This window comes from Ursus maritimus, unplaced genomic scaffold (assembly GCF_017311325.1).
Source record: "Ursus maritimus isolate PB19 unplaced genomic scaffold, ASM1731132v1 scaffold_17, whole genome shotgun sequence".
NCBI classification, from domain to species: Eukaryota; Metazoa; Chordata; class Mammalia; order Carnivora; family Ursidae; genus Ursus; species Ursus maritimus.
In genome coordinates, this window is record NW_024424119.1 from 42,682,404 (window position 1) to 42,709,788 (window position 27,385).

The 27,385-nt window shown below is 47.1% G+C and overlaps 1 protein-coding gene across 1 annotated transcript in view; it reads left to right on the forward strand.

The window, feature by feature from the left end:
• The window catches only part of PAPPA (pappalysin 1), a 236,192-nt gene that overhangs the window by 125,674 nt on the left and 83,133 nt on the right, over positions 1 to 27,385 (forward strand). The window contains 1 exon segment of the mRNA XM_040631792.1: positions 19,137 to 19,330. Within this exon segment, the coding sequence (XP_040487726.1) occupies positions 19,137 to 19,330 (194 nt within the window).

A 27,385-nucleotide genomic window follows, 5' to 3' on the forward strand; every position in this document is an offset into this window, starting at 1 on the left:
AATACTTAGCAGAGGGAGAAACTGAAGGCGACTTTCTTTTGGCTGCTACTGATTCAGTACCGAGAAGAAATTAAGATAAAGCAAACCTGAAATTATCATAATTTTTAAGGGATTGGGTTTTCAATTTTCATTTGCCAGACAGAAGGATAAAACACTCCATACACGGGGTCTGCAGCCCTGCTCACCAGGGCTAACCTTACCTACTACCCCCAACCAGGCAGCAGCCATGGGGGTCCTGCAAAGACAGCTGGAAGCCAGTGGGATCAATCTCACATTCGCAGTGTTTTTGTTTTTGGTTTTTTGGGTTTTTTTGGTCTATATTAAGCGCCCGCTGCATGCAAAGCTTTGTGCTAGGAAGGACGCAGATGGGAATGACTTCAGAAGACAGTGTCCCTAAGGACGTGCAGGGACTGGTGGGAGGGGACCGCAGGAGGAATTTGAAAGCCCCCTGGTGTGGGGGGGTGAGTCTGTGAAGGCTTCCTGAACACCTGGGCTCAGTAAGACCAGGTGCAGAGCTCTGCCGCTATAAAGGTCCAGAATGAGGGTTCTTTTGCGGGGTGCAGTGAGTACAGCGGTTCCAAAAGCTACTGGGGGAAGTCACAAGATAGGTGGGTGTCTGGGTGATTGTGCAGCAAGGCGTGGTTTCTGGGCAGAAGCCTGACGTGCCGGGAGCTGGGTTGTTAAGATCAACCCCCCTCAGTGGGATGTGCTTCAAGGGCCCACGAAGTACTCTTGGCTAACTGATCTGGAGAGAAATCAGAGTGAGTTTGGCTTTCAACATGGCAGAAACCCAGCCCAAATTATCCGTGAGATTGAACTACACTTTCAACCACCCGTTGGCAGGGCTGTGAAAGGTCGGGCTGGGGCTGGTTCCTCAGCTCAGGAGTCCAAAACCACGCATATAACTCGAGTTCTGCCTCATCACCAATGAGAGGGCTGCAGAAGCATCTTAACCCCCTCTACTTTCCCATTTGTCTGTGTGCCTTTGGCCAAGAGAACTCCTAAATGGTGAGACTGAGAGAGAGAGAGAGAGAGAGAGAGAGAGAGAGAGAAAGCCGATTGACCTGACCCAAGAGCGCAGGGGACCACTTCTCTGCTCCAGGCTCCGTCCACCAAGCATCTTTTTCCATCTGTGAGATGGGAGTGGTTTTTCATTTCATCGGGAAGCTAGGATATATATCCTTTCCTTCCTTTATGAATTTATTCATCCCAGATTTGTTGAGCGCCTTTTACGGGTCAGGTCTGTGCTAGGCACTGAGGACACCTGATCTGCTGCTGTGCTTGGGATGGTTGGTTCCTGTCCTTCAGAAAGTGTTCAATAAATATCAATTATGATGACTATGAATAATCGGGTTCTTACAGGTAGTGAACACCCTGTCCCTGGAGGAATCAAGCAGAAAGTTAAGAATCGTTACTCAGGGAAGGCAACGAGGGGGATTCTATTAAATAGCATGATTAAACAGACCTATTTCAGGGTGTTTCTCCCCTAACTTATCTGACTCTTTCTTGAAATTTTGAAACTTCCCCTGAAGTGTACCCCTTTCCAGTTTTCTTTAACTCTTCTGGCCATGCCTACACAGACCTTTTGCCCACCCTTTAAAATATTAGAGCTCTCCAAAGTCCCAAAAGGAGTTCCTTCTCATGCTGCATTCTCTCCCTAAGCTCGTCATTCAAAAGCAAAAACCCCAGAATCTCGGTCTTCAGTCTGGGCTTTTCTCTGGATCTCTGTATGGACTTGCATACCTAGTTGCTCTAACTGGATGCCCCACAGGTGCTCAAACTCAACACATCTGATAGCAAGCATACTGATTTTCTCCCCAGACCTGCTGCAACTCCTGTTTCTCTCAGTCTCAACTGGTGGCGCCACTGGCCAACCAAGACATTTCCCCTAGAAGCTTGGGAAACATCCTTAACTCTTCCTCTCTGTTATTCCCCACCTGCAGACAATCACCATGATGCTCATTTTACTTTGAAAACTCACCCCCTCCCCAGATCAGTCCCTCCTCCCTCTCCCTGCCTTCCCTGCTCTACCTGAGGCTCTCCAGCTCCTGCCTGGATTTTTGCAAGAGAAAAAGGTTCCAGGTTCCCCATCTCTGCTTTCCCTCACCTGTACTCCCCTGTAGTGAGAGCACAGCTTCCTAAAATGCAAACATCATTTTGTCGCTCTCCCTTTGGAGAGTCAGGGGTCCTTGAGATAAATCTAAGTCCCTCCCTACGGTGTTCAAGGTCTGAACCCGGGCATCTGCCCTTCATGCCTTCCGCATCTTTTGTGCTTTATCTTCTAGGCTGTCTCCAGCTTCTGTCCATTGGCTCACAGAGACTGGCATGTATCCCCACTCCCCGTTCTAGGACCTCTCCAAGATTCAGCCCCAGAGTTACCTCCTGAGGGAAGCCTTCTGGAATCTGGGTAGCACTCTGGGCTCTGTGTGTGGTGGTGGTGGGAGGCCCTCCTCTGTGCTCCCGCAGCATCCCATACCGCAGGACAAAATATCGTGCACTCAGTCGTTGACTTACTGGCTCCCGTCAGCAGACTCTGGGCTCCGGGAGTGTTGAGATCCAGTGTAATTCATCCGACTCCCCAGAATTCAGTCCCAGACCTGGCAAATAATTTGCGGCTCAGTAAATATAGAGTAAATGAGTGAAGGAAGGGCTTGTTTCTTAGCAGACAGTTTTACTGTTCAGGCAGCAAAGTGGAGCAGAGTTTGATGGTCTTTAGAGGCAGACAAACCCCCGTTTAAATCACAGCCTCTTCTGCCTTCTTTCACGGGGTCCTCTCTGGCAGGATGTCTCACTTTCGGCGATGGTTTTGCGCCCAGGCTCCAGAGCTGAGTTGCTAAGTGTTCCAATCCCATTTCTGCCTCAAAAGTGGGGTGGGGGCTATTTTAGTTTCTTCACTTACAACGGGACTACATCACGGAATTGACACGCCACAGAGGTGCAAAGCACTATACAAGTGTTAGCCAGTAATGTTCTTTTGAGCCTCTTTTCCCCTTGGTATAAAGGAGACAGGGGCTCTGCGGCAGCCCTCTTTCCCCATCTCAGTGCGGACCATGGCCCTCACTCTTTGACAAGGTCCACACGTTTTAGAACCTTAGAAGGGATGTGCAGATCTGGGGGCTTCGGGGGTTCCTGATCCCCCCCCCCCAGAACAGGACTGTCTGATAACCCCAAACTGAGCTGCTTTTCAAAACCCAGGCCCAGTGCCTGCTAGCTTCCTTTTCGGGAGAGAACCTAATTCCCTAGTAGCTGGAAAGGACTGCAGGTAGGCCACCCCCCAGGCAGAGAATTCAAAGGGAAGTGGATAGCTGTGTAAATAGCACTGCTTTACGGGGGCATTTAAGCCGGTGCTCTTTGTTAAGGAAATTGATGGCTTTGTAAGCACTGCCTCTGAAGGGAGTACTTGAGTTGAAGGCTCCCCATCTGTCCTCGTAAATTCCCTAATGGACTGTGGGCCCGGAGGCTGGGCCCCGATGTGTTCAATCACCTACCTGCCAACAAAAACTCGGATTCCACTTTAAAAAAAATTAAAAAGGTTTAACCAAAACATAAGTGATTGAGCCCGTGCAGTTTAACTGGCACGGAGTAGCAGAGACAGATTGCTTCCTTTAGGGAAAGGGAAACTCCTGATCCTTCACGGAATCTGTTTTCCTGCTGGACTCCACGCCAGGTGTTTTTTATACAGCCTCTCATTTCATCCCCCGAATGAAAGACAGTTGTTATCTCACCGGTTTGCCAAGGAGGAAACCAGAGCTGGGACGTGAAGTGTGCTGTGTGCTGCTTAGGAACACCCAGCTCCTTAGTGCAGGGCAGGGATGTGACCTCAGCTCCAGCAGCACACATCCCCCCGCCCAAACCCAGCACGAACCACAGCATCGCAGCGTCTGGGACAGACTCAGCTGAGCTTGTCTCTTTAGATCCCCTTCAGTGTCCACAGCCGCACAAAAGACATAAATTGGGCAGCATGGGTGGATGCATGGGCACGGATTATGGAATCCAACGAGTCAGGATTGGATTCTTCAACTTGCGAAACCTTATGTGAGTGTAATGACTTAACCTCTTTATACACCAATTTCCTTATCTGTTAAGTGGGGATAGTCACAGCGCCAAACACATAAGGCTCTTCTTGGATTAAATGACCTCGTATATTGAAAAACATTTAACATTTGACAACGTGCCCAGCACGTACCAAGTCATCGATTATTCTTTTAGCCAATACACTTATTACCCGGTAGCTAATACTGTTACTGGAGAAGTAGAGGATGCCATGGGAAGACGTAAGAGAGGTGTAAGCAGGCCCCCCGGGGGAGTGGATTACCAGAGACATTTGGCAGAGGAGTGGTTGGTTAAACTATGGATAAGGATGAGTGGAGACTAGTTAGAGAAAAAGCAGTGCTGGGAATTTGGGGGGAATATGGTCCCTTTGGGAAGCAGCCACACGTTGAGGCTGTCAGCTGAGACTGGAGGACACTAGAGAAGAAAAGAGAAGGTTACAGAAGGAGGCAGGGACCAGATTATGCCTTGTCCATTGTCATCAAGCCTCTGCTGGCAAATGTTGAATGAATACCAGTATCTTCTGAGGCGGCCAGTTTCCCTTTCAGCCCGGATGCAATTAGTGAGAGGGGTTTTCTGCTGTGCCCCCTCTGAGCCTTCTCTTCTTTAGCCTCCATACATAGGAGGATTGCTCAGTGATCCTGCCTACCCTTGCTGCCATTCTCTGACCATATCCTGTCCTCAGGGACCCCAAACTGGTCTGCCCAGCCCTCTGAGAACCACAGGGGGCTTCTCTGATCTCCGTTCTGAAATCTAGAGCCAGTTACACAGTCTGCAATCCCATGTCTTGTTTGGGCAATCACCTTCTCCAGTCAGTAGAAACTGATCTCAAATTGACTACTACTCCTGGGAACTTTTTCTATACATGAATAGTAATGCTGACCCTTAGCATCTCTGGTACAAAAAACAAAATAAAACAGAAACAGGGTTTGATTCATATTTTTTTAATGTTCCAGGTTAACTCTTAAGACTTAGGACCAATTTTCCCCTCCTTCCCCTCCCTCCTCTCCCTCCCTCCCTTCCTTCCCTCCATCCCCTCTTCCTTCCTTCCTTCTTCTCTTCCTTCTGTCCTTCCCTTCCTCCCCTGTTTTTTTTCCTTATTGGGAGAAGAGATAGACACACAGACATATACACATTTCTGTAAGAATAAAATGCGGTTCAGCAATACAAATCAAAGAGCATATATTCAAATTAACATAAAATCCTCGTCCAAGGGCCCAAGAGGAGCCCACCTATCAAGTAAGGTAGAGAAAACTTACCCAGGTACAGCTCAGCCCGTTGACTTGGCTTCTGCCCGTTGACTTGGCTTCTGCCCGTGAGCGCAGTGTGGCGTAGCTCGCCAGCTTGGAGATGGAGGACACTGTGGCTGGAATGCCTCATCTTTCTGAACTTATCGGAACCATATGGCAGGAGGATGGTCTTCGAAGCGGGCCAAGCCAATCAGGGCTCGGGTGGGAGGGATCCATTTTGACACTCTAGTCTCTTGCATGGGAACCCCACCAAGAACCAAGCATACTGCGGTCACCTTAGTCACGACCAGCGGTGCCAGACTGGGGTGACTGGCTTGGTTTTCATGTGGTGCCCTGATTCATCCTCAGCTCCTTGGCTCCTGTTACTTACATAGCATCCGCTTGCCCAGAAGTCTCTCTTCTCTGGAAACTTGAGGACACCCTCACGGATCGCTAGGTGGCTAGTTTTACTGCATTGAAGAACAGACATGCGTATGTGCCCAAACAAAGGCCCCCTGGGTTTTCCTTATAGTTACATATACACGTTTCTCACAGACCGATTTCTGTTTGAAATTGCATAGCCCCGATATTTCTATAATGAGCCTTAATGAGCCAACGCAAACCCTTGGCCTGTCGCAATGAACTGTACAGCTTTCTGTGAGTTACTTAACCTTTCTGAATCTCAGTTCCCCCATCTGCAAAAGGAAACACACACACTAGATACTTTCTAGAGATCCTTGCAGGGCTAAGCCTTCATTGTTCATTCATTCAGCACTGTGTACTGACTGTCCTTGGGGTCCTGGAGTTGGAAGGGCAGGAGTGGGGAAAACAGCCTATGTTTCTGCTCTCAAGGAGCTGCCATTCTGTGTTAGAGAGAATGCAGGAGTCAAGTACACCGGTGAAGAAGCAATGCAATGCTCTGCAGACAGTGACATCAGTGAGTGGGAGAGTCCGCAGAGACGGGAGTGGAGGCAGCGCGGTTGGAAGAGGTCTCCCTGAGCACCTGATGTGAGGCTAAGGCTAAGACAGTGAGCTGAGCAAACCCTGTGATGGTTCGGGAGAGGAGTTCTAGATCCCATCTGCAATGAGGCAACGTGCAAACAATAACATGTCTGAGTATTTGCTGTAATATTTTATCTGATCATTGCAGCCACTTTCTAAAATGGGGGGAAAAGCAGGTTTGTCATTTCGCTTTGGAAGACACAAAGAACGAGACCCAGAATGACGATGTGTGTTACCCGGTGTTGGAGAATTGAGCTTGACATTTTGATTTCCTGCCCTTCATTCCACCTGCTGTTCGCTCGAGTTCTCTCCTGTGTTTCTCAGTACAGGTTCAACTGCACCCTTCTCAGTTTTCATTTTGCTAATGTTTCCCCATCTTCAGGTTACAAACCTGGTTTAATGATTAAGGGGGGATTAAGAACCAAATACCCTGTAGAATGACTCCGTTGAAGGGGATCGTGGAGCTACTTGATGGAACTCTTTCTGGAGAAGGGAGATCTGAGCTCAGAGAGGGGAATAAGAGAGCATCTCTTCTCGACTCCCCTTCTCTTGACCAAGGTGCTGATTTTGAGAAAGGGTCCCATACTCTTCCCTTTCTTTCCTTTTTTACCTACTTATTTGCTTATTTATATTTGGTGTGGGGCGACGAGATCACATGACAACCGCTGACACCCGATTTGCACTTGTCTACCTTCATCACCCTTTTAGGCCACGTTTGTACATTCTCTGCCTATGAATGTTTCGGGTTGCTTTTCTCCACTTATTATTAGCTTATATTATCCAAGACGAATCTCATTTTGTTATTTCCTGCTCATACTTTTAAAGGCCTTCGTGTGCTAGGTATCACTCTCCCTCCTGTCTGTGCTTAGAATGCCCGCCTGTTTCGTGGCCACTACATAATTCATTGTGGGACTCAATTTTACCTCCTCTCCCATATCATGAGATAGCGCTGGAACCCAAAAGAGACCCAGCTGAAAATCATTCAGGGCTTTGAGCATTCTGCTCTGTTGAATGCCTTGTCCCTTATTAGGATCACTATCTTTGCTTATCATCTTTTCAGGCCATTCAAATAACTATACTAAATTCAAGGTGATGCAAATGTATCTTCAAGTTCCAATTCATAAGACATCAAATCTCTTTATTAAATTTCAGTCCGGTATGCACCACCTTTTCTATCCAGATGTTCCATTGCTTTGCAAATTCAGTTAAGAAAGAAAATAAAACAATATTTAGGACAGATGGTGAGGCATGATGTCTCATGGGGGAAAATATTATGGGTTGGTTTAGATAGAATCGATTTCTCCCTCTAATGTGTGCTTGGATTTATAATAGGATCTCATTCTAATTAATATTTTCATAAAAATCTTTCTATCGTACAATGTGCTGAAACAGATTCAAGTCAGGTTTGTGGTCTCTTCAGTACAACCAATAACAGACATTCTGAAACTCCAAAAGAACTTTGTTAATTCATCATTTACTAAGGACCTGCTATGAGAATGGCTTTGTCCCAAGAATCAGAGATGTGAATAGAAGCAACACTGGAGACAGCCCAGAAATGTCTCCTAATCCAAGAGCTGTGCGTAGTCACTCATTCATTCATTCTCAGATGTCAGTTACATCATACGGTGAAATGGTTTTGTTGATCCAGAAGAAAGGCGTGCACTTGGAAATGGGCTTCCGTGAAACCTGTGTCACATGGGGCAGGGTGTGTGTGTGGGGGGGGGGAGAAACAGTAATAAATAAGACTTATTTTTAGATAGTGAATAATGGTGTGGAGGAAATAAAACAAGATGGCATGTATGCTCTCATGGGGATGGAGGAATTGGATAGAGCTTACTGTAAGGAGACAAGGTTGTTATTTGAGGAGGTAGTATTTTATGATGGAAAGGAAGAGGTTGTGAGAAAAGCCAGAGAAAAAGTATTCCAGGTAAAGTGAAGAGCAAGTTCAAGTTTCTTGAACCATCACAAATTTGGCTCATTTAAGAAATAGATGTGTATTGAATAGGGGATGAATGGATGGATGGATGGATGGATGGATGGATGGATGATAGTGAGGGGGGTTGTAGTAGGAGACGGTCAGCTAAGGTGAGGACTTGTTGGCCGAGATAGAGACTGCATCTCACCTCACGTGTTTCAGGAAACCATCGAGGAGCTTTAGGTAGGAGAATGGCCTGCAAGTTTATGTTTTTAAAAGAGCACTCTAGCTGTGCTCTGGAGGAGGTGGGATTAGGAAACAGACCAAAGAAGCAAAAAGACTAATTCGATGAGCATTGGAGAAGTCACAGTGACCTGGATTCGGGTGGCAGCTATGGAACAGACGTGGATGTTTTTTTGGAATATCCTGAGGTGAAAGTGTGTACAGGATGTGTTCATGGGCTTTATGTGGGGTTGGAGGGTGGGCTGAAAAAATGGGAGAGATGACTCAGACGATTTTGGTTTGGCCATTGTTGGGCAATGTTCTCATTTACTAAGAAGGGCAAGAAAGGAATGTGGGGAGAAGCCATTACTTCTGCTTTAGACATGATGATTTCGTGATGCTTTTAAATAGATATTTAAGTAGAGATGTCACTGTAGGCAGTTAAGACTCAGAAAAGAGGTCATTCTAAAGAAATGATTGAGCCATTGGCACATAGATATTTGGACATTTTTATTATAAATGAGGACTGAATGACAGAATGTAGATAGATAGGAAAGGGTACCCAAGGCCTGGCCCTGAAGCCTGGCAGCATTTAGCAGAGATCTAGGGAAGCAGAAAGCAGCAAATACGTCTATGTGGGATAAGCTGAGAGCCAGAAAGAAATGGGATGCATGTGCCATGGAATCCATGAGAGAATGCTTCAGGAAGAAAGGGGAAGCCTACGTCTTTATATGCTCCAAGGCAGTCTAGCAAGACGAGGATTTTGATGTTACGGTTTTAGCCACCTTGAAGTCAATGGTGATCTTGACAAGATCGATTTTGGTGGGGTAGCAAGTATAGAAGTTAGATTGGAGAGAACTGAAGAGTCAATTGTAGGTGAGAAGATGGGTAGTGTAAGTAAAGATAACTCTCAATGAACTCCATGAATCATGGAAAGAGAAGTGCGAAGTAGGAAACCTAGTGGTAAGGAGATGTGGAACGAATGGTGGTTATTATTATTATTACTTTTTTTATTTCTTCAGTTATCATTTTTGTATGGGCCATATCCTGTTTCGCTGGTTTGGGAGGAGAGAATAGTGATGTAGGAAGGAAAGGGGGTCAGTTCGTGCTGAAAAAGTAGCAATACGAAAGAGTGACAGGTGAGGCTTCATGGAGCTGAAGAATCTTCATGGGAGACTCCGGCAGAGACGAGCCTTTCAGGCTAAAGAAATAAGGACAGAAGCTCTGAGCTGTGAATTCTGGGAAGAAACTGCATTTGAGGGTGGAGGTGTGGTTGGGAATGAGAATAGACAAGACAGCCGGAGCAAGCCTATGGAAGGATTCGCGTGCTAGGTGGGGACGTTCACATTTTGCATAAGGCAACTAAGTATTTCAAGCACCAGCATAGATAAATCCCTCATAGCTTAATCACTTTAGATGCATCAGTCTCAGGAAATGGGGAAGACCCAAACCAGTTAAGAGAGTACTGTAAGGGCCAAGTGGACAGAGGATCAGGCTGCCCCCCGGAGGGTGCTCTCCATGATAGGCTTGGGTGTGGGATGAGAGTGTTAATGTGAGACTATATCCAGATCCATTCTTCTTTTTCTAGTGCTTTCTGTTTGCTAGATGATACCTGGTTGTCACAATGAAACACAGGAAGGAATTTCTGGCCCACTTTGGTATATGGCCAACCCTTGGGAGGAACCAGAAACCAACTTAAGCTCCTCAGATTCAGTAGACCTAACCAGCATCTGAAACTTGTTAGCGGATTCATGGTTCTTTAGAAGCCCTTCACCACCCTGTCTTCTGTACTCTGGACAGGCTTGATCCGGTTGAGGAGGTGGTTAAGAACAAACCCTGGTTTGAATAGAATTAAATGAGGTCAGCAGTGTGGGTTTGACATGAAGCCTTTGAAACATAGGCGATATAAAGTCCAGATATTCCTCTTCCAGAGGAAACATATGCCAATATTGCCACCACCATCTCCCCGCCAAGCTTCCCCTTTGTAAACCTTCGGGGCTTAAGCACTCCAGTTTCCCATGTTCCAAGAAGCTATTATTTGGACACAAAGATTGTGCATTTTTTGGTCGTTTGTTGTTGTTTGGATGAATTGCTATGTGGCACGAAGCTTGTTGTGGTTGGACCCATCCCTAAACAAACAGCTGAATTTAAAAATACTATTTTTTCTGGTGTTTAAAAAAATACAGAAAATAGTAATCATTGGACTGAGTATCCTACTGCCAATCACTGTTCCCTCAGTTGGAAACAGAAACAGACACTAATTTCTCAAAAGCTGACCCATCTTCACAGACAAGAAGTTTAGAAAGACAGGTAAATCCTATCATCCTTTGGATGGTAGCCCATATCAGGAGAGCATGCATTCAAATTATTGGCTTACTCCCTGAGTCTTATTACTTATTACATTTCCTATTACTTAAAGCTGTCATCTGTAGAGAGTTGTTGTTGTTGTTGTTTTCCCCCTCAATGGTCTGGAGACTTGGTAACCCCAATAGCTTCTCAGACAGCTAATATTTAGCCCACACCAGGGATGTTGTGAAAAGTGAAAATGGAGATTCCCAAAAGGTGTACTGAAACTTGGTTAAGAGTAACAAACTATTTTGTTGCCAGAATTATATACTGAAAACCCAGTCTGGTAACTTGGCATGGTGTGGTAAAAGGGCATTGTGTTATGAGTTCTCTACTAGAGACGTTCTCTAAAGGCTTTGGCAAATCGCTTCAATTCCATGAACCTCAGCTTTCCCATTCAGGAAATGAAATCATTGCTTTCAGTTCCAAGATCATCATCGTTGTCATAGACCATTTATTGAACACCTGTTATATCCTTAGTGCTTCACCTGCATTTACCACTAGACTATAAGTTCCATGAGGTGAAGGTCATGGATGATTTATTTACAACTCTGGACCTATATTTATCACAGTATCTAGCACACAGAAGAAACTAAGCAAACATTTTGGGTTGTTATATAATCACATGTATTATTAAGTGCTCTGAGCATGATAGTAAACATTCAATCCTTCAACCATTATTCAGATGAAAAAAGCAAGGTCTAAAAATCCTAAGTAATTTCCCTGAAGTCACATAAATAGTAAATGGCACACCTACTAAGCAAAATCAGGTCTCGTACCTCGCTGCCTCTAACGGTGTGAAAATCACAGGTATTCCTGCTCAGAAAAATCTTCAAAGTCTCTCCATTTCTTTTTTTTTTTTTTTAAAGATTTTATTTATTTATTCGACAGAGATAGAGACAGCCAGCGAGAGAGGGAACACAAGCAGGGGGAGTGGGAGAGGAAGAAGCAGGCTCCCAGCAGAGGAGCCTGATGTGGGGCTCGATCCCACAACGCCGGGATCACGCCCTGAGCCAAAGGCAGACGCTTAACCGCTGTGCCACCGAGGCGCCCCTCAAAGTCTCTCCATTTCTAAACAGGAAAATTCAAATACCTCAACGTGGCATTGCAATCCTTCCTCCTCTGGCCTCAGGTCAGCTTTTCAGTTGATCAGTTCCAGGACCCATCGCTCTCCCGTAGCTCTACCCTTGACAGCTTCCTTGTATGCACACACATTGATTGAGGCTCATCCATTGCTCATACTCTTCCCTTCACATCCCCAAATTCTTTTCTTCCTCCAAGATGCTGCCCAGCATCTTCTTGGGAAGCCTTTCCCTGTTTTCCCAAGCAGTACTGATTCCACCCAGAAGGGAAGAGCCCAATCCGATTCATCAGTGTGTCCCCAGGACCAGCACAGACACAGAGTAGATACTGAATAAATAAATATTGGTCATGAGGATTGATTCTCTTCTCCAGTTCACATCAAGGAGTGAAAAGCTATCTTAGCTGGGGATAATAACGACCCCCACTCCTGAATCTTCAGAAGGCTTTAGTGCTCTTACTTGCTGCCCATTCATTGCTGAAATGATTGCAAGAGGATTACTGTGTTCTTAGTCCCAGCTGGACATTATGGATATGTATGTGAGACAGCCACTGTGGGTTCATTTTAGAATAACTGCAGTCAGTCCCAAAGTTTGAAGAAATTTTATAGTGATGCTAGTCAGTCTTTTAGACAAGGTGTATCATTCCACTGGAAGAAGATGCCTCTGTTTTGATAAAATCTTGCTTGCAGTACTCTCATGGTATGGCCAGTAATCACATCACAGAAAAGTATACCAACACCTGGTTAGTTGAGAACATGCCTAAACTGGTAATAATCAATAGTAAATATAAGGCATTTGTTGCTTTCATCTTCATTCATCTGCTCATCTATTCCTCGACCATTTGTCAGGTACCTCCTTCATTCTAGGCCCTGTGCTACGAGTTGGGAATACAGGGAGGGATGAGAATCAGCAATTTTGTACCCAGAGATACCTCTTGCCTGCTGGGACAGAGCTGAAAGAGGGTCTCATTCATAGGCAGGTTGACCAAAGCTGGATGGGAGGAATCTGGGAATTGTGAGAGAGAGCACAAAGGAAGGTCGTCTAATCGAGTTAGGATGGGAGTCAGAGAGGAAGGAGGATGGAGACAGCCTGCTGGAGGAGACGCTCTTAGCTCTATCTGAAGACCCAGTAGGAGTTAGCAACATGAAAAATGAGAAATAGACCCCAGGCAGAGGAACAACCCTCGCGAGGGCATGACAGAATGATGGGGAATGGCTGGTTTGGAAAACCGCGGGAGAGGCTCGTTGCGGAGGTCTTGTACGCCAAGCTGAGGAGGATGGGGACTGTCACAGCATTATATGTGAAGCACAGCGTGGGCAGATACGGATTTGGGGTAGAAGAGTTACCCCTCAAATCTGCTTAATTATCCCCCATCCTGAGGAATACACATTATCCAAGGCCTTGTTTGAAGAACACATTGGTTTGAGTTCGTTTTTTGTAGTAGTCAATAGCTTATGACTGTCTGGTCTTCAAGATTCTTGAGTTGAGGGCTGTGGAAATCATCCGAAGATCTTGTACTGAGCTGACAAGAGCAAGTTAAGTACCTGCTTCCTTTTCCAGCAATGAACTCTCCAGCTCTTTCTTTCATTCATTCACCGCAAGGATTCTAGCCGTGTTGCAAATTCACAATTTTCTAATCAAGCCAAGTTCATTAGCACCCCCAGCTGGGTGGAGGTAGTTCCACTATAAGTAAATAGATCAAGGTTACCCGGTAATCGTGGGCAGATTAGACACTTGAATCCAGGGTTCCTGACTTTAAGGACAAGAACTCTTGACAAAAGCCTAAACCCCAGCCTTTGCTTACATGCCAAGGTAAACTCATCTCATTTTCCTAAGACTTGGCTTCCAAGCTCTCAAATAGGGGCCGTAATCTCTGACCATCTCAAATAGTGTCCTTCAGACAAGCCTCAGGAACGCAGAGGCATGGCATTTCATCCCGATGCTCCAGGCAGATTTGGAAATTGAGAATTAAGTCAATGAGAAGGGGCATCATCTGTGTCTGTCCACTTACAGAGAGTCCCATCTGCCTCAGGCTCCTGGAACTGAGCACATGTCTTCCAGAAGGAAAAGAACGTAGCACAGGAAAGTTCAGCTGGGGTTGACAGACTTGGCGGTGCCTGTGCCCCACATCAGGTCCTCTCGCTGGAGAGAGCAGTTTCTAGATGTGTTACCGCACAAGAGGGACTGAGTCAGAGACAAGGAGTTCTCTTATGTCAGGGGAAGAAGGGGTGAGGTGGGGAAATCATACCGTCCAGTGCATGCCCCCTGTAAGCCAGTCACCACCGGCATCTCAGCTCCTTTCCCTCCACCCTAAGACCCTGTCTAAAGAAACTTCTCTTTAGGGTGCAGAGTACGCGCTTTGTTTGGACAGGAGTATGTGCATCGAGAGTGCTGGATTTAGTCACTCATTCATTCGACAGTTATTTGAGCGCTCCAAGGGGCTGTATTATGATCAACGCCAGCTAGCTACTACAGGGAAGGCAGGTGGCAGCGTGATCATTTGACCTTGGTATTGACTTTAAACTCTTCACTATAACTTGCTCAGCTACCAGCATAAAGTGTTCAAAAAGCACCAAGTAAATGGTTGTAATGAAAACGGCAAGGCCAGTTTTGTTTTATTGTGTTGTTGTTGCTGTCTTTGTTTTTCCTGGCCACACATTTTTATTCCATTCCTCTCTCTGTTCTCTACAGTGCTTGGGGCATGGGAGTAGAGAGGGAGAGCCAATTCCCCAGATGAAGACTGGCAGATGTAGCTGAAGGGCCCCCGGGACTCCAGTAGCAAGAGAAAATGAATAGCAGAGTCCAAGGATGTTATTTCAGAAAGTGGCTCATGGTAGCTATGTCAGCAGAATCTTGGGGGAAAAACCAGGCATATTTATTCCATCTCTCCCTCTCTCTCTCTCTCTCTCTCTCCACTACCTCTTATCTCTCTTTTAACTCTATCTCTATCTCTATCTCTATCTATCTATCTATCTATCTATCTATCTTTCTATCTATCATCTACTTAACTGCCTCCCCACTTATTTACCTACTGTGCCTACCCCTACCTCTCCTTCTTTCCCTGGTCCTGCTGAGTCCCAGCAGGCAGGAACACGGAGGTCTTAAACGTACTCAGGGAGAGGTTAGCCTTCATGGGAACTCAGCTTTAGCCCAGTTCTTGCCACTCCGAGGTCTCTTTGCTGGGAATATGAATTAAGTCATCTTAGAGAATAGAACTTAGATGATCTTATTATAATCTTACCCTCCCTGTCTTCATGTTGGAGGGGGGAAATGTGAGACCAACAGTCAAGCAACCCCACGATCATCTTCTGCTCAAAAGGATGTGGTTAGAGATAGATAGAGCATGGGGGGAGGGTAGCATTTCCCTCCGACATATAAAAAGCCCAGGCTCCTGCTTCTAGTTCTGCCACCATCTCCCTCTGTGGTCTGGAAGCAGACTCCTTACCTCCTCTGGCTCTCAGTCTCCCCTTAGCTAAAAGGGGTGAAGTTGCTGGCATTGTACACATCAGCTCATGAAATCAGGGCAACAACCCTGGGTAAATATATTATTACCTCCTTTTCTCTTCTTGGATGAGAAAAGAAAGCTCAGAGAGGTTGGATTAGTTTATTTAAGTCCTATCCAGCTTACATATGACAGAGCTAGGACCTGAACCTGGCTTTGCCTGATGCCAAAACCTGTGCTTTTTTGCAATTCCCTTGATTGAGTTTCGAAAGGGTAAAGTCTGTATTAATGGCTGGTCACTCTCCGATTGGGTCTGCATTTTATTATATATTAAGTTGGTCCTGGTCACCAGGAGGCTGGAGCTACTGAGAAGTGCTGAATCTGTCTTCTCTCCACCCTTGCGCTGCCAGGCGTGCTACTGGTCACTGGAGTCCCCAGCGGGCTCAGACTCATCCTTAAATAATTGAATTATAATGAATTGATTTATTCTGGCTCTTTTGATAGTATTTCACTATGTAAACGGTTTGCTGAAATAAACAAGGGATTTTGGAGCTTGGAAGGGGCTCAACATTCTGCTGCCCCCGAATTCACAGACTCCTTTTTCAGATAGTCAGCATCCTAGAAATCCAAGTTTTAATTCTACTTGAGCCTGGATCTTTCTGTTTGTGGGGGGCGGGGGGGGTGGGAATGCTGCACAGAGTGTTTTAAGTGAGTACTGATTTCACAAGGTGATTCCATCCAGCCAGCTAGAAATAAATTGGCCCCTTTTAAAAGAAGAATATATTTTTTTTCTCTTGACTATTATTCTAGAATGTACAAAGCATGTTTATATCCATGTCCTATGAGAGTTTTGTGGGTATCCAGAGAGGTTGTCCTGGCTGGGACAATCATTCCGTCCCTTTCTTCTTGTTGAAGTTAACATACAATGCTATTTTAGTTTTATTTATTTATTTATTTATTTATTTATTTATTTATTAAAGATTTTATTTATTTATTTATTTGACAGAGAGACAGCTAGTGAGAGAGGGAACACAAGTAGGGGGAGTGGGAGAGGAAGAAGCAGGCTCATAGCAGAGGAGCCTGATGTGGGGCTTGATCCCTTAACGTCGGGATCACGCCCTGAGCCAAAGGCAGACGCTTAACCGCTGTGCCACCCAGGCGCCCCTATTTTAGTTTTAAGTGTACAACATATTGAGTCAACATTTCTGTACAGTGCTTTCTATGATGAGTGTAGGCACCATCTGTGACCATACGACATTACTACGGTGTTTAGGACCATCGTTTCTGTATTACAGATGGAAAGCCAGAGGCCGAAAGGTGAAGCTAATTGTGCAAAGTCATATAGCGAATATGAGGGACAGAAGTCAATTCCTGATTGGAAGCAGGGCTCCACTCTATTGTTTTGGAGTAAATAGGGGAAGGATGTCCTAGACCAGCCAGTATCCTTAGGATGACCCTAAGTTCTGTTCAGATTTTCCCAGGAAATGTGCCTATTGCCTGGGTGATGTTTGTTTGTTTTTGCAAATTTTCATGGGTTTATTATTATTATTACATTCAGTTAGCCACTGTATAGTACATCATTAATTTTTGATGTAGTGTTCAGTGATTCATTAGCTGCGTATAACACCCAGTGCACATCACAACACGTGCCCTCCTTAATACCCATCACCCTGTTACCCTTTCCCCCCACCCCCTCCCTTCTGAGACCCTCAGTTCGTTTCCCGGGGTCCATAGTCTTTCATGGGTCATCTCCCTCTCTGATTTCTCCCCCTTCAGATTTCCCATCCTTCCCCTATGGTCCTCCGTGCTCTTGCTTATGTTCCACATATGAGTGAAACCATATGATAATTGTCTTTCTCTGCTTGACTTACTTCACTTAGCATAATCCCCTCCAGTTCCTGGAAAACAGTATGGAGGTTCCTCAAGATGTTAAAAATAGAGCAATTACACTACTAGGTATTTACCCCAAAGTTACAGATATAGTGAAAGGAAGGGGCACATGCACCCCAATGTTCATAGCAGCAATGTCCACAATAGCCAAACCGTGGAAGGAGCCCAGATGCCCTTCAACAGACGAATGGATAAAGAAGATGTGGTCCATATATATAATGGAGTATCATTCAGCCATCAGAACGAACGATTACCCACCATTTGCATTGACATGGATGGGACTGGACATAGTCTTTAATAGCATCTCGATCCCCAGTTTGGATGATGATTTTACGCTCACCTGAAGACACTGCATAGGGACCAGATTTCAAGAAGCTCTGTCTTTCAGAGGAGCCACAGCATGTAGATCGGATGGCACAATTAAGTGTTAGGTAGGGATCTTCATAAAATAGGAACCTACGCAGAAAGGGCTATTTAGTTTTGCCTGGAAGTATTGGGAAAATAGCACAGAGGAGCTGACACTTCAGTTATGAAAGGATGGACGGGGGATCTCTTTCCGATGGCTACATCCTGATTTCTCCTTGTATATTTTGGTGCGGGAACAGCAAGCCATGTGCATGGTCCTGCCTCCTTGGAAGGCACCTGCCAGCCCCGCCCTTCCATGATCTGTGTCCTGGAAGCCGAGAATCACGGCAGCCAGCTGCAGCTTTACGTTATCCCAAGCAGAAATCGCTGCTGTGATTTGAATTACTTGGGAGCTTGAGAACTCACTTGGCCTTTAACCTTCACGGGAGCTCCTGAGGTATCCACCAAGCCCTGAGGAGCCTAGCACAGTAGACAGGAAGGGCTCCCGGAGGCCTGGCACTCCGACCCTCTTATCTGATTGAGCCCAGAGGGGGAAAGAGATCTGTCTTAAGCAACAGAGCAGTTGAGTTTACAGAGCTGGGACTGAAGCCAGTTTACTCCTTATGTGAAACTGGAATTCTCTTTGGAGTTCAGTAAACCTCCATTTGCCACCGTGAAGTTCTGTGGTGTCAGATAATGCACCCAGAACTCGGAAAGTGAAAGCCTTCATTTGAAACCAGGATCTGGCATGAACTCACCGTGGGACTTTGGGTGTTATTTTTTTCTAAATTTTATTTATTAATTTGAGAGAGAGAGAGAGAGAGAGTGAGCACAAGTGGGGGGGGGTGGGGGGAGGAGCAGAGGGAGAGGGAGAGGCAGACTCCACACTGAACAGGGAGCCCGATGCAGGACTGCACCCCAGGACCCTGAGATCATGACCTGAGCTGAAGGCAGATGCTTAACCGACTGAACCACCAAGACGCCCCAACTTTGGGCAAGTTATTAAAGACACTTGGGATCTCAGTGTCCTAATCTGGAGGACTGAAATAATTAAAATAATAATGCCTTTCTCACGAGGTAGCTGTGGGGCTTACTTGGGGTATAATGAAGGTCGAAGTGTTTGTGAGTGTGTGTGCGGTCAGACATATCTAGCACAAGATCTACCCTCCAGATTTGCAAATATGCACACACCTAGCATAGCCATAAGCACAATGTTAGCTATAAGCACGATGTTTTACGTCGTTTGTATAACGGCAGCTTTATACCCATTGAACAGTGACTCGCAGCATTTCCCCCTCCCTGCAGTCCCTGGCAACCACCATTCTAGTCTCTCCTCCTATGAGTCTCACTACTTTATATTCCTCATTCAAGTGGAATCATCCACTAGTGGACTTTCCGTGTCTAGCTTGTTTCACTTGGTATCGTGTCCTCCATGTTGTCTCAAGTGGTGGGATCTCCTTCTTTAAGGGTGAATAATAATCCCTCGTGACTACTGATGATGGGCTTAACGGTGCCGATGATTCTGCTGGTCTGATTCTACTATTGCAGATGCCAGCTGAGACCAAAGAACAAACATCTATCTGTTCTCTCCCTTCTCTGTCCATCTCCTGCAGACGAACCCAGCCGGTGCTATTTCCATGATGGCGATGGCGTATGTGAGGAGTTTGAACAAAAAACTAGCATCAAGGACTGTGGGGTCTACACACCCCAGGGGTTCCTGGATCAGTGGGCATCCAATGCTTCAGTATCGCATCAGGACCAGCAGTGCCCGGGCTGGGTCATCATCGGCCAGCCGGCAGCCTCCCAGGTAAGCTCCCAGCCACGTGTGACATTTCCTCCAGACATTCTGCATCTCTATTCTGCCCCTCCAGGCTGCCCTCCTCAAATGTAATGTCACTGGATGTGGCCCCCTGACCATATCTCTAACTGAACGTAGTCCCAGGGCCTCACGAGTACCATTTGTCAGGGATGAGACATGGAATGGTTAAGTGCAGGGAACATCAGCATAGGAGGGTAAAGCCTATTCTCCTGTTTCTCTACCTGTTATAATTCATATTAGGTGAAAGAATTCCATTTGGAATATGCCACTGGAATTCAATGGGGTAAGGCCAAATTCTTTTGGGGGAGTCCTGTTTTGGGGGGGCTTTTTTTGGAGGGGGGTGCCAAGTTGTATGCTCCTTGAGCACTCGCCTGTGAATTAACTCTATCGTGAATTTGCTGTGTGGCCTTGGACTAGTCTCCCCACTTCTCTGGGCTCCATTTTCCCTCATCTTTAAATTAGAGGGTAGTTGAGCTTGATGATCTCCAAGGACCTCCCCACTCTAAAAAGCTCTGACTCACTCCTCAGTCCCCTAATGCGCTATTTATGTTCTAGGATTCTTGCCCCAGGGGACTGACAGTTGAGTTGAGGGAACAAGAGATTGGGGCCACCAGTGCTTGTGTGATTCTAGGGATGGCCGTGCTGTCCCCAGAGCCCCCTTTCCAATTATCCTGCTGAGCAAGCACCTGCCTTCTTCCGAGACTCCCAGTTCCCAGGGACACGACTCAGTGCTTCCAACCGCCTGGCCCGGTGGCCATCTCAGAGGCCACCCTGCTCCTGGCCGTGGAGATGAGTCATTATCCCCAGCCATTCCTCTGTCATAGTGCTTCCCTGGCTCGGGGTGGGAGGTTAGGCCTGCTCTCTAGATGAGAGAGAGATGTGGCCTTCCTCTGGGGCCCAGTGAAAAATCCCTGGATGAGGTACAAGATAGGTCCCCTTCATTTATAAGTCGCAGTGTGTATTTGGCCATTTTTTTTCATTTGTCTGTTTGCTTACATTTACACGCATTCAATTATTTATGTGTTTGCATTTGCTGCTGACTGCCCTGAGTCGGTCGGGTGGAAGGGAGTCTTGGGTAGTGCCAGGCTGGTAAATGAATGAATCAAGGAATGAATGAATGAGTGAGTAGGTGGATGTCTGGGGCTCATCTTCCCCGTGCCACCTCTGTACTTGCTGAATTCTTTGGTTGCACCTGTCACCTTGAACCCGAATTACCTGTGTGCATGTCTCGCTCCACCTAGGCTGCTCGTTCTTGGAGAACAGCTTTAAGTTACATTCATTTTTGTCCTCTCATCTTCAGGCACAGGCCTGGACAAGACTAGGTGCTCTGGAAATGTCTTTAATTGACTGTAGATACATGCATGTGCACACACGTGCTTGTGCGTCCGTACACACGCGTGCACACACGCACACACACACACACACACACACACTGCTGCATGCAGATGAGCACCACCAAGAGAATATACTCGGGCATCACCTCTCTGTGGCATAGAAGGTTCTGCTCAGGAACAGCAGGGCTGACCGGCCACAGAGCCAGGAATTCCCAGTTCAACACCAGCACTCGGTTCTAGAAATGTTTAAAAAAACATTGTTCAAACAAGGGAATTGACACACTGGGAACCTCACATGAGCCAGAGCTAAGGTAGCCACTGTGCTTCAAAACAACCCAAAGTGTTATGGCTGCTAAAGTGAGAGAAAGGAGAGAAGGAATTGTCCAGCCATAGCATTTGAGAGGAGACTTCATGGGGCAATTATTCCAGCCCTGTAAAGAGGGGCTGTCAGGAATTATGGGTGATTATCTCTTCCTAAACAAAAATCCAATTTCAAAAAATCATTATAAATACTAGCTCTTCGATCTACAAAGAGGAGATGAGGAAACAAAATCATCCTATTGAATTATTCATTGTAACCAATTTTATTTTAATGAAATCGACTAGGTTCCATTACTCTGGGCTTGGACATAATCTTTGTTACAAGGAGACTTCAGCTGTAACTAAATTTGCCATAATGAGATCAGCTCACTGGAGAATACAGGGTCAGGGGAGGGGATGTGTTGCTGGCTGGGTGCAGGGCCAGGCAGGCAGCCTGGAGGGTGACAGAACAAAAGTCTCCTGAATTCCCCGACTGAAAGCAAATGCCTAGAAGTCACTCACGCACTGCCCCTGCCATGCACACGCACACACGTGCACGCGTGCACAGACACGGAGCCTGCGTGATTCTGGGTAGGGTTCTCCCTGGAGCATAAAGGTGGCTCCCTTCTGACAACAGAGAAGAGGAGGAGGACGTATAACCATGGCCTTCATTACCCTGTGCACTGATTAGAGGAGGCTGCTGGTTAATTTTCACCCAGTCAGGGCGTCCAGTGAAGAGGTTGACGGCTTGAGGGAAGGAGCTGGGGGATTGTTAGATGCACCACGTGCCCTTCGCCTTCCCCCAATGCAATTAACTTTCTCCTCTTTCCTCTACCTCTCTTCCTTTTTCTGTCTCTCTTACACACATGCATGCACGTGCATGCACACACACACGAAATTCCCATGTCAGAGCATGGGTCCGGGGGAGAGTGGCGGGGAGGCAGGGTCATAGGAGTGCACCAGCCACTGTCGTAGACCCTCCTGCACTCCCCAGCCAGTCCCCTCTCTTGGAGACACTGAGAGGTGGAGTGTCTTCCCCAGAGCCACACAGCTCAGAAGTGAAGAATCTAAGATTAGGATCTCATAGAAGCCACCAGTGAGATGGGGAACATGTGGTCACTTCCAAGTCGGAAGTCAGTGGACATCTGGAAAACTGCACTGGGAAAGAAGCAGGAAGAAACGTAGCTGGGCAGATCCTGTTGTTGGTGTCGCCATGCAAATGCCCTGAGGCACTTGGATTCTCCTCTGGCAGACTCCGGGGCACTGCCCACACCTCTGAGTTCAGCCTGCTCCCATTCCCTTCGAGGTGCACTGTTCTGAGGTCCCCCAGTGGTCATTCACGGGGACACTCCATTAACTTGGGGGGAGTGATGAAGTGACCACAATTGTTCTTCGTTCCTCTTTACGAGCCAGCTTTGTCCCACCACTCTCTGTCTTCCTCCGATGCTCTAAACATGGTCAATGCAGCTGTCTATAGGATAGGTGCCTACGTCTGTGCTGGAGCCTATGGAAGAAACCAGGGAATGGAAGAACCAGCCCCTGGCCTTGTGAGGTGCTCCTCCATCAAAAGAAACTGGCAGGATCCCGCCGGGACTGCCACAGGGCCGCACTCACCGTGCTTCATGAGTCTAGAGAATTGCTGAAAACTTGAGTTTCAATTTTGTAAAAGCCCTTTGCTTCTAATAACTTCCAGTCTCTCGCGTGTCCATTCTCCTCCAGCAAGATCCCCAAATTTGGTTCCACCCCAAACCTCGAGTCTCATATCCAGACCTTATCAGAGCCATCAGAACTTCCTGGTGTGCAAATTGGGCTGAACAGTCTCTCATAAGAGACATTCTTTGGATATTTTGGCCATGCACCTTCCCGGCCCTGCTGGAATTCAAGAAGTCCCTGAGACAGAACAAAAATGGAAATGAACCGAAAGAATCAAGTTCTCTCTCTTCAGGGAACCTCAGAAATGGTTTGGGTTAAGTGCTTGCAAAAATTTCGTCTTGTCCTAATTTTGTCTCCATGTTTTGCATTTCTCTAGTGCTTTACACCATAGGCTGCCAAAATGAGATGTAGATATTCCTTCATCCTGCCCCCACCCCCAGCGTTTCTACCACAGTCCATTTCCTCCTATCTAGACAGGCACCTCCCTCCTTCGGCAGTGGCCTAAGGAGGAAATGGAAATACTGAGTCTCTGGAATGTGCAGGGCTCTCCAGGGATTACAGACCTTCAGTCAACCAACCAATTTATTTGGTTAATCCTTTGAGGGAAAAGCTTAGACTAAGCATTTCCAGGGCAGTAGTTTCAGGGCCAAAATAAAGAAAACCTTTCTAAGAACGAGAACTATCCATAGGGGGACGGAGTGCCGTGTGATCTATCTACTAAGCTGGCCATGGTAAGGCATTCAGGCTGAGCCGGTGGTTGAACGGGAGGTCCCTGCCTTAGAAGGCAGGTGAGAGTCTAGACCTCTCTCCTTCCTTTGTAATTGATTCTCTGACTTTCTGTTCCATTAACCCATTATTGGGCATATTCGTCCTTCTCCACTTTACCTTGAGTTGCTACAAGCAGCTTCTAGGCGTGCCCGTTATACTTCGGGCCTCCATGAAGATAACAAATCCTAATTGCTCTTGAATTATGAATTCATTCATTTATTCATTGGCTCGAGCAGAAATCTATTCACTGTGGAACATGAGTCGGTAAAGAGTGTGGGAGTTCATGGAAATCACGTGACTGTGGCTTTGCCCTCTTTGCCCCTCCTCTGACTTGGGAACCTTGAGCAGATGACCCCTCTGGGAACTTCAGTTTCCTCTTTTGGAAAGAGGGAATGACAGCATCTACCTGGTGAATGTTTAGACGGTCAATGTAGAGAAGACACCTAGCACTGGGTTTTTTTGTTTTGTGTTTTTTGTTTTTCCCACTTATTGGGTAGCTCAGATGTTAATTCTCTGCGTCGCTCATGTTAGGCTTCTCCTCCGCACCCTCCCCCAGAGGCCACAGGGACCCATACTTCCGTGGAAGCTCACTCAACATTCCATTGAGTTAGATGTAATTGTGTTAGCCAGTGTCTTCTGGATCCTCAGGACCGTACCAGCCATTTTTAAGAAACTCCAAAGAAATGCTGGTCCTGTTGCTGCCCTCAGAGGGCTCACCCTGTCGTCTGTGGGGTGTGTCCTACGAGAGACAGCCGCCAGAGACCCAAGAGTGAGATTCGGAGGGAGTTCCCTGAGGAAGAAACCACGCTGCTATCAGCTTACTCACCCGGCAGGGCTGAGAGCCAGCACATAGGGAAGGATAAGTCCTTCGCCCACTTTCCAAAGGCCCTGCACAAATTATAACAATAACATTTATCGAGTTCATCCAGCTTCTGCATCAAATTCCTTGAATCCTACTGAAACTGCTGTAAAAATAGGAATCGCAGCTCTCACTTTCCAGGTCAGGACCGCGAAGCTCAGAGGGTTGAGTGTGCAGCTCCGGGGCTCGACCCGTGAGGGACAGAACCAGGTGCTGGCCACCGTGTCCATGCTAGGAGCTCAGGTGTGGGACGCGGCAGCTGCCGCCTGCCGCCGCGAGCGACGTGGGAGAAGCCGCTAGGAGAACCGGCGTCTTTTGCTTCTTTTCATACATGGTGTGCATTCAAGGAACACCAAGAAAATGGAACTTGTCACACCAATACCTCAAATATTGCCTCACCATCTCTGCCGTGCGGTGTGGACTCCACCTGTAAGCAGTCACCCTCTTAGATGAAGCATTGCCGTCTCCGGAGGGTCATTTAAAATGTGTTTAAGAAACTGTGGGAGGACTGTAGGACATGTCTTAGGATGCCGACCCCAAAGTGTGAAAAAGATTTCTCGGATCTGTGCCTAATTATTTCTGGGTTATAGGAGAAGGCAAGAAGAAAGGCACAAGGAGGACAGTTGTGGATGGAAGGGGTATTTTTGCGTAGTTTCTAGGTGTGTTTCCAGGTGTTTCCAGGCACGTCGCAAGCCCTGTGTGCTACGCAGGAACCCCTGCAGTGTCTGTAAGAGAATCACAGAGGATGTGCACTCCTCGAGGGCCACGTCTGAGCCGGGAAGCAAGGGCCATTTCTCTGTGTCTTCTTCATCCTCACGTCCAGAGGAAGGGAGCAGATACCCACTGGGTTCTCTGGACACAAGAGTAAGAAATCTCCACGAGCACTTGCAAGGCTGTATAGGAAGTGCGGAGGGTCTGAGGAGAGACACAGGGGAGGGAGGTAGAGACGGACAGACAGACATCCAAAAAAAAAAAAAAAAAGGCCAATAAGAAATAAAAGGGTAATTGAGAAAGGTGCTTATAAAGGTGTGCAGGGACCTCCTTCCGATGCTTGGAATTTAGACTTAATCAATAGTGCGGGGGGTGGGGGGAAGCTTTTCAGAGGTGGTAAGCAAGGGTGCTGACGGAATGGGATGTCCATATGAGGAAGCAGAGAGACAGCTATTAAACACATCCGGTATGCCAGACCCTGTACTAGGGCTTTAAAGCACATGATCAAACTGAGACGTTTCCCTTCCATGTCACAGTGAAGAAACAGGCTCAGGGAGCCAAGCACCTCGCCCGTGGCTCTCCTCCCCTTTCCTCTGCCTTTCCTCACCCCGCCCTACAGGCACTTCACAGGAACAGCCCCCCTGGGAAAGTTTGCGTGGACCAGCCATTCTCCAGGGCTATTTAGATGATTGGATTTGCAAAGGACAGAGAGAAATCTTGGCCTCAACCCCCCAGAGGTGAGGTCATTTCTAAGCGTTTTCCTTTCCTTGCATGTACCTTCACCAAAGCGTGCCTCTCTTCTCCCTGGTGACATGGGACAGCATCTGCCCGTGGTGGAAGGAGGAGGACAGGCGAAAGGAACACACTGACATTTCAGAGAAGATTCCAAGCAGTTTTCCCAAATACCCACGGGATACGCTTTCTCCTGGTGGTTTATGAATAATTTTTCAAGAGCACATGTGCGAGTCATCTAAGGAGACAGAACAGAAAGTCCCATGGCCCGTTACAGCCTGTCCCATTGATGTGGGGCACCAGAAACCCCTCCAGGAGAATAAGAAACAGCGCCTGCCTCAGAACTGAGCCCCTGGGCTGGTCTCTGTGACCGCCCTGAATTTGTCATGGCAGCCTGGCCTGGCAGGGACTTGAAGTTGGCAGCATTATTCACGATCCCGACAGAGGAGTCCACCACCAGACACTCCTCCCAGCCCTCTCTCCTCCACTCCCTCCTTCACTCATTCACTCTGTTGGTATTTATTCCAACTTAAGAAATGCCAGGCATCACGACTGACCCTGATAAGCTTTGGATGAGAACTTTAAAGGGGAAAAAAAGGTGAAATTTAGGATCAGGTTCAGTGTGGTTTCCGGCTCCGGGGCCCACCACTCACTGGCCCTGTCACTTTGGGCAAGCCAGTTCTCTTGGTTCCTCCCCAACTTCCTATCCGTAAAGGAGCAATAATAATCCCTATATGGCAGGTGCTTGTCAAGGCTGGGACACTGGATCGAGACTGTGGTTTTTCCTTCTGAGAGCAACTGAAACATTTCCTAATGAAATGCTTCTTTCTGCCTATGAAGTTTTAGCAGTCGAGCCATCCAATTAGGAACAACCGAGCTTGGTTATTTATTTATTTATTTTTAAGACATGCTCTTTGGGGCACAAGTTGAGGGAGGCTTTGAGTCTCTTGGTCTTACTCCACTTAATGAAGATTTGACTTTGCTCAAACAACTCCCCTACACCTCTCAAGCTCCTATCTGCTATGAGATGATTCTGCTCTTTGGACTGAAAATCAGTAGAATCTTGTCGTCCACCTACTATGTCCAAAGCATCATTTTCAGCCGTGGGCGGAGGTTGAGACAAACCCGTGAACCCTGGCCCTCAAGCAGCCTGCGTGGAAGAAAGGACAGGGACTTTGAAATTGGGCAGGACAGAGGTTGGCACTGTGCCGTGACCCATGGACAAAGGCAGCTGGCCTCGGAGGGCTGTACACGGAGGGGGGTCTGTGCCCAGCCCTCGAAGGTACGCACCAGCCATGTCCTGACTGACCGGGACGGTGCCACGTGGAGCAGAGCAGACCCGGTTTGAGGATCGAGTCTTCATTTCTTGCTTGCCAGTGGCCTCCTTCCTCGGAGCCCGAGAGCAAGCACAACTTTGTGGTTTGGGGCTGCTTCCACCGCTTCTCTGCGGAGAGCAGGCCTGGCCCTGCCAAGCCACCCCATGCCCCTCTAGGAAGATTCCTTTGTCTTCACTCCAAGCCTGCCCTGCTTCCATCTCGTCGGCCCTCCACGTCTTCCTTCCCCACTCTCAGACTCAGGACCAGACTCCTTCCTTCCATCTCTGGCATTCACTCAAGGCCCTTTAGGACCCCTCTGCATTCCTGCTGTTCATTTTCCGTTTCTTCTTTTCCTTTTTTTTTTTTTTTT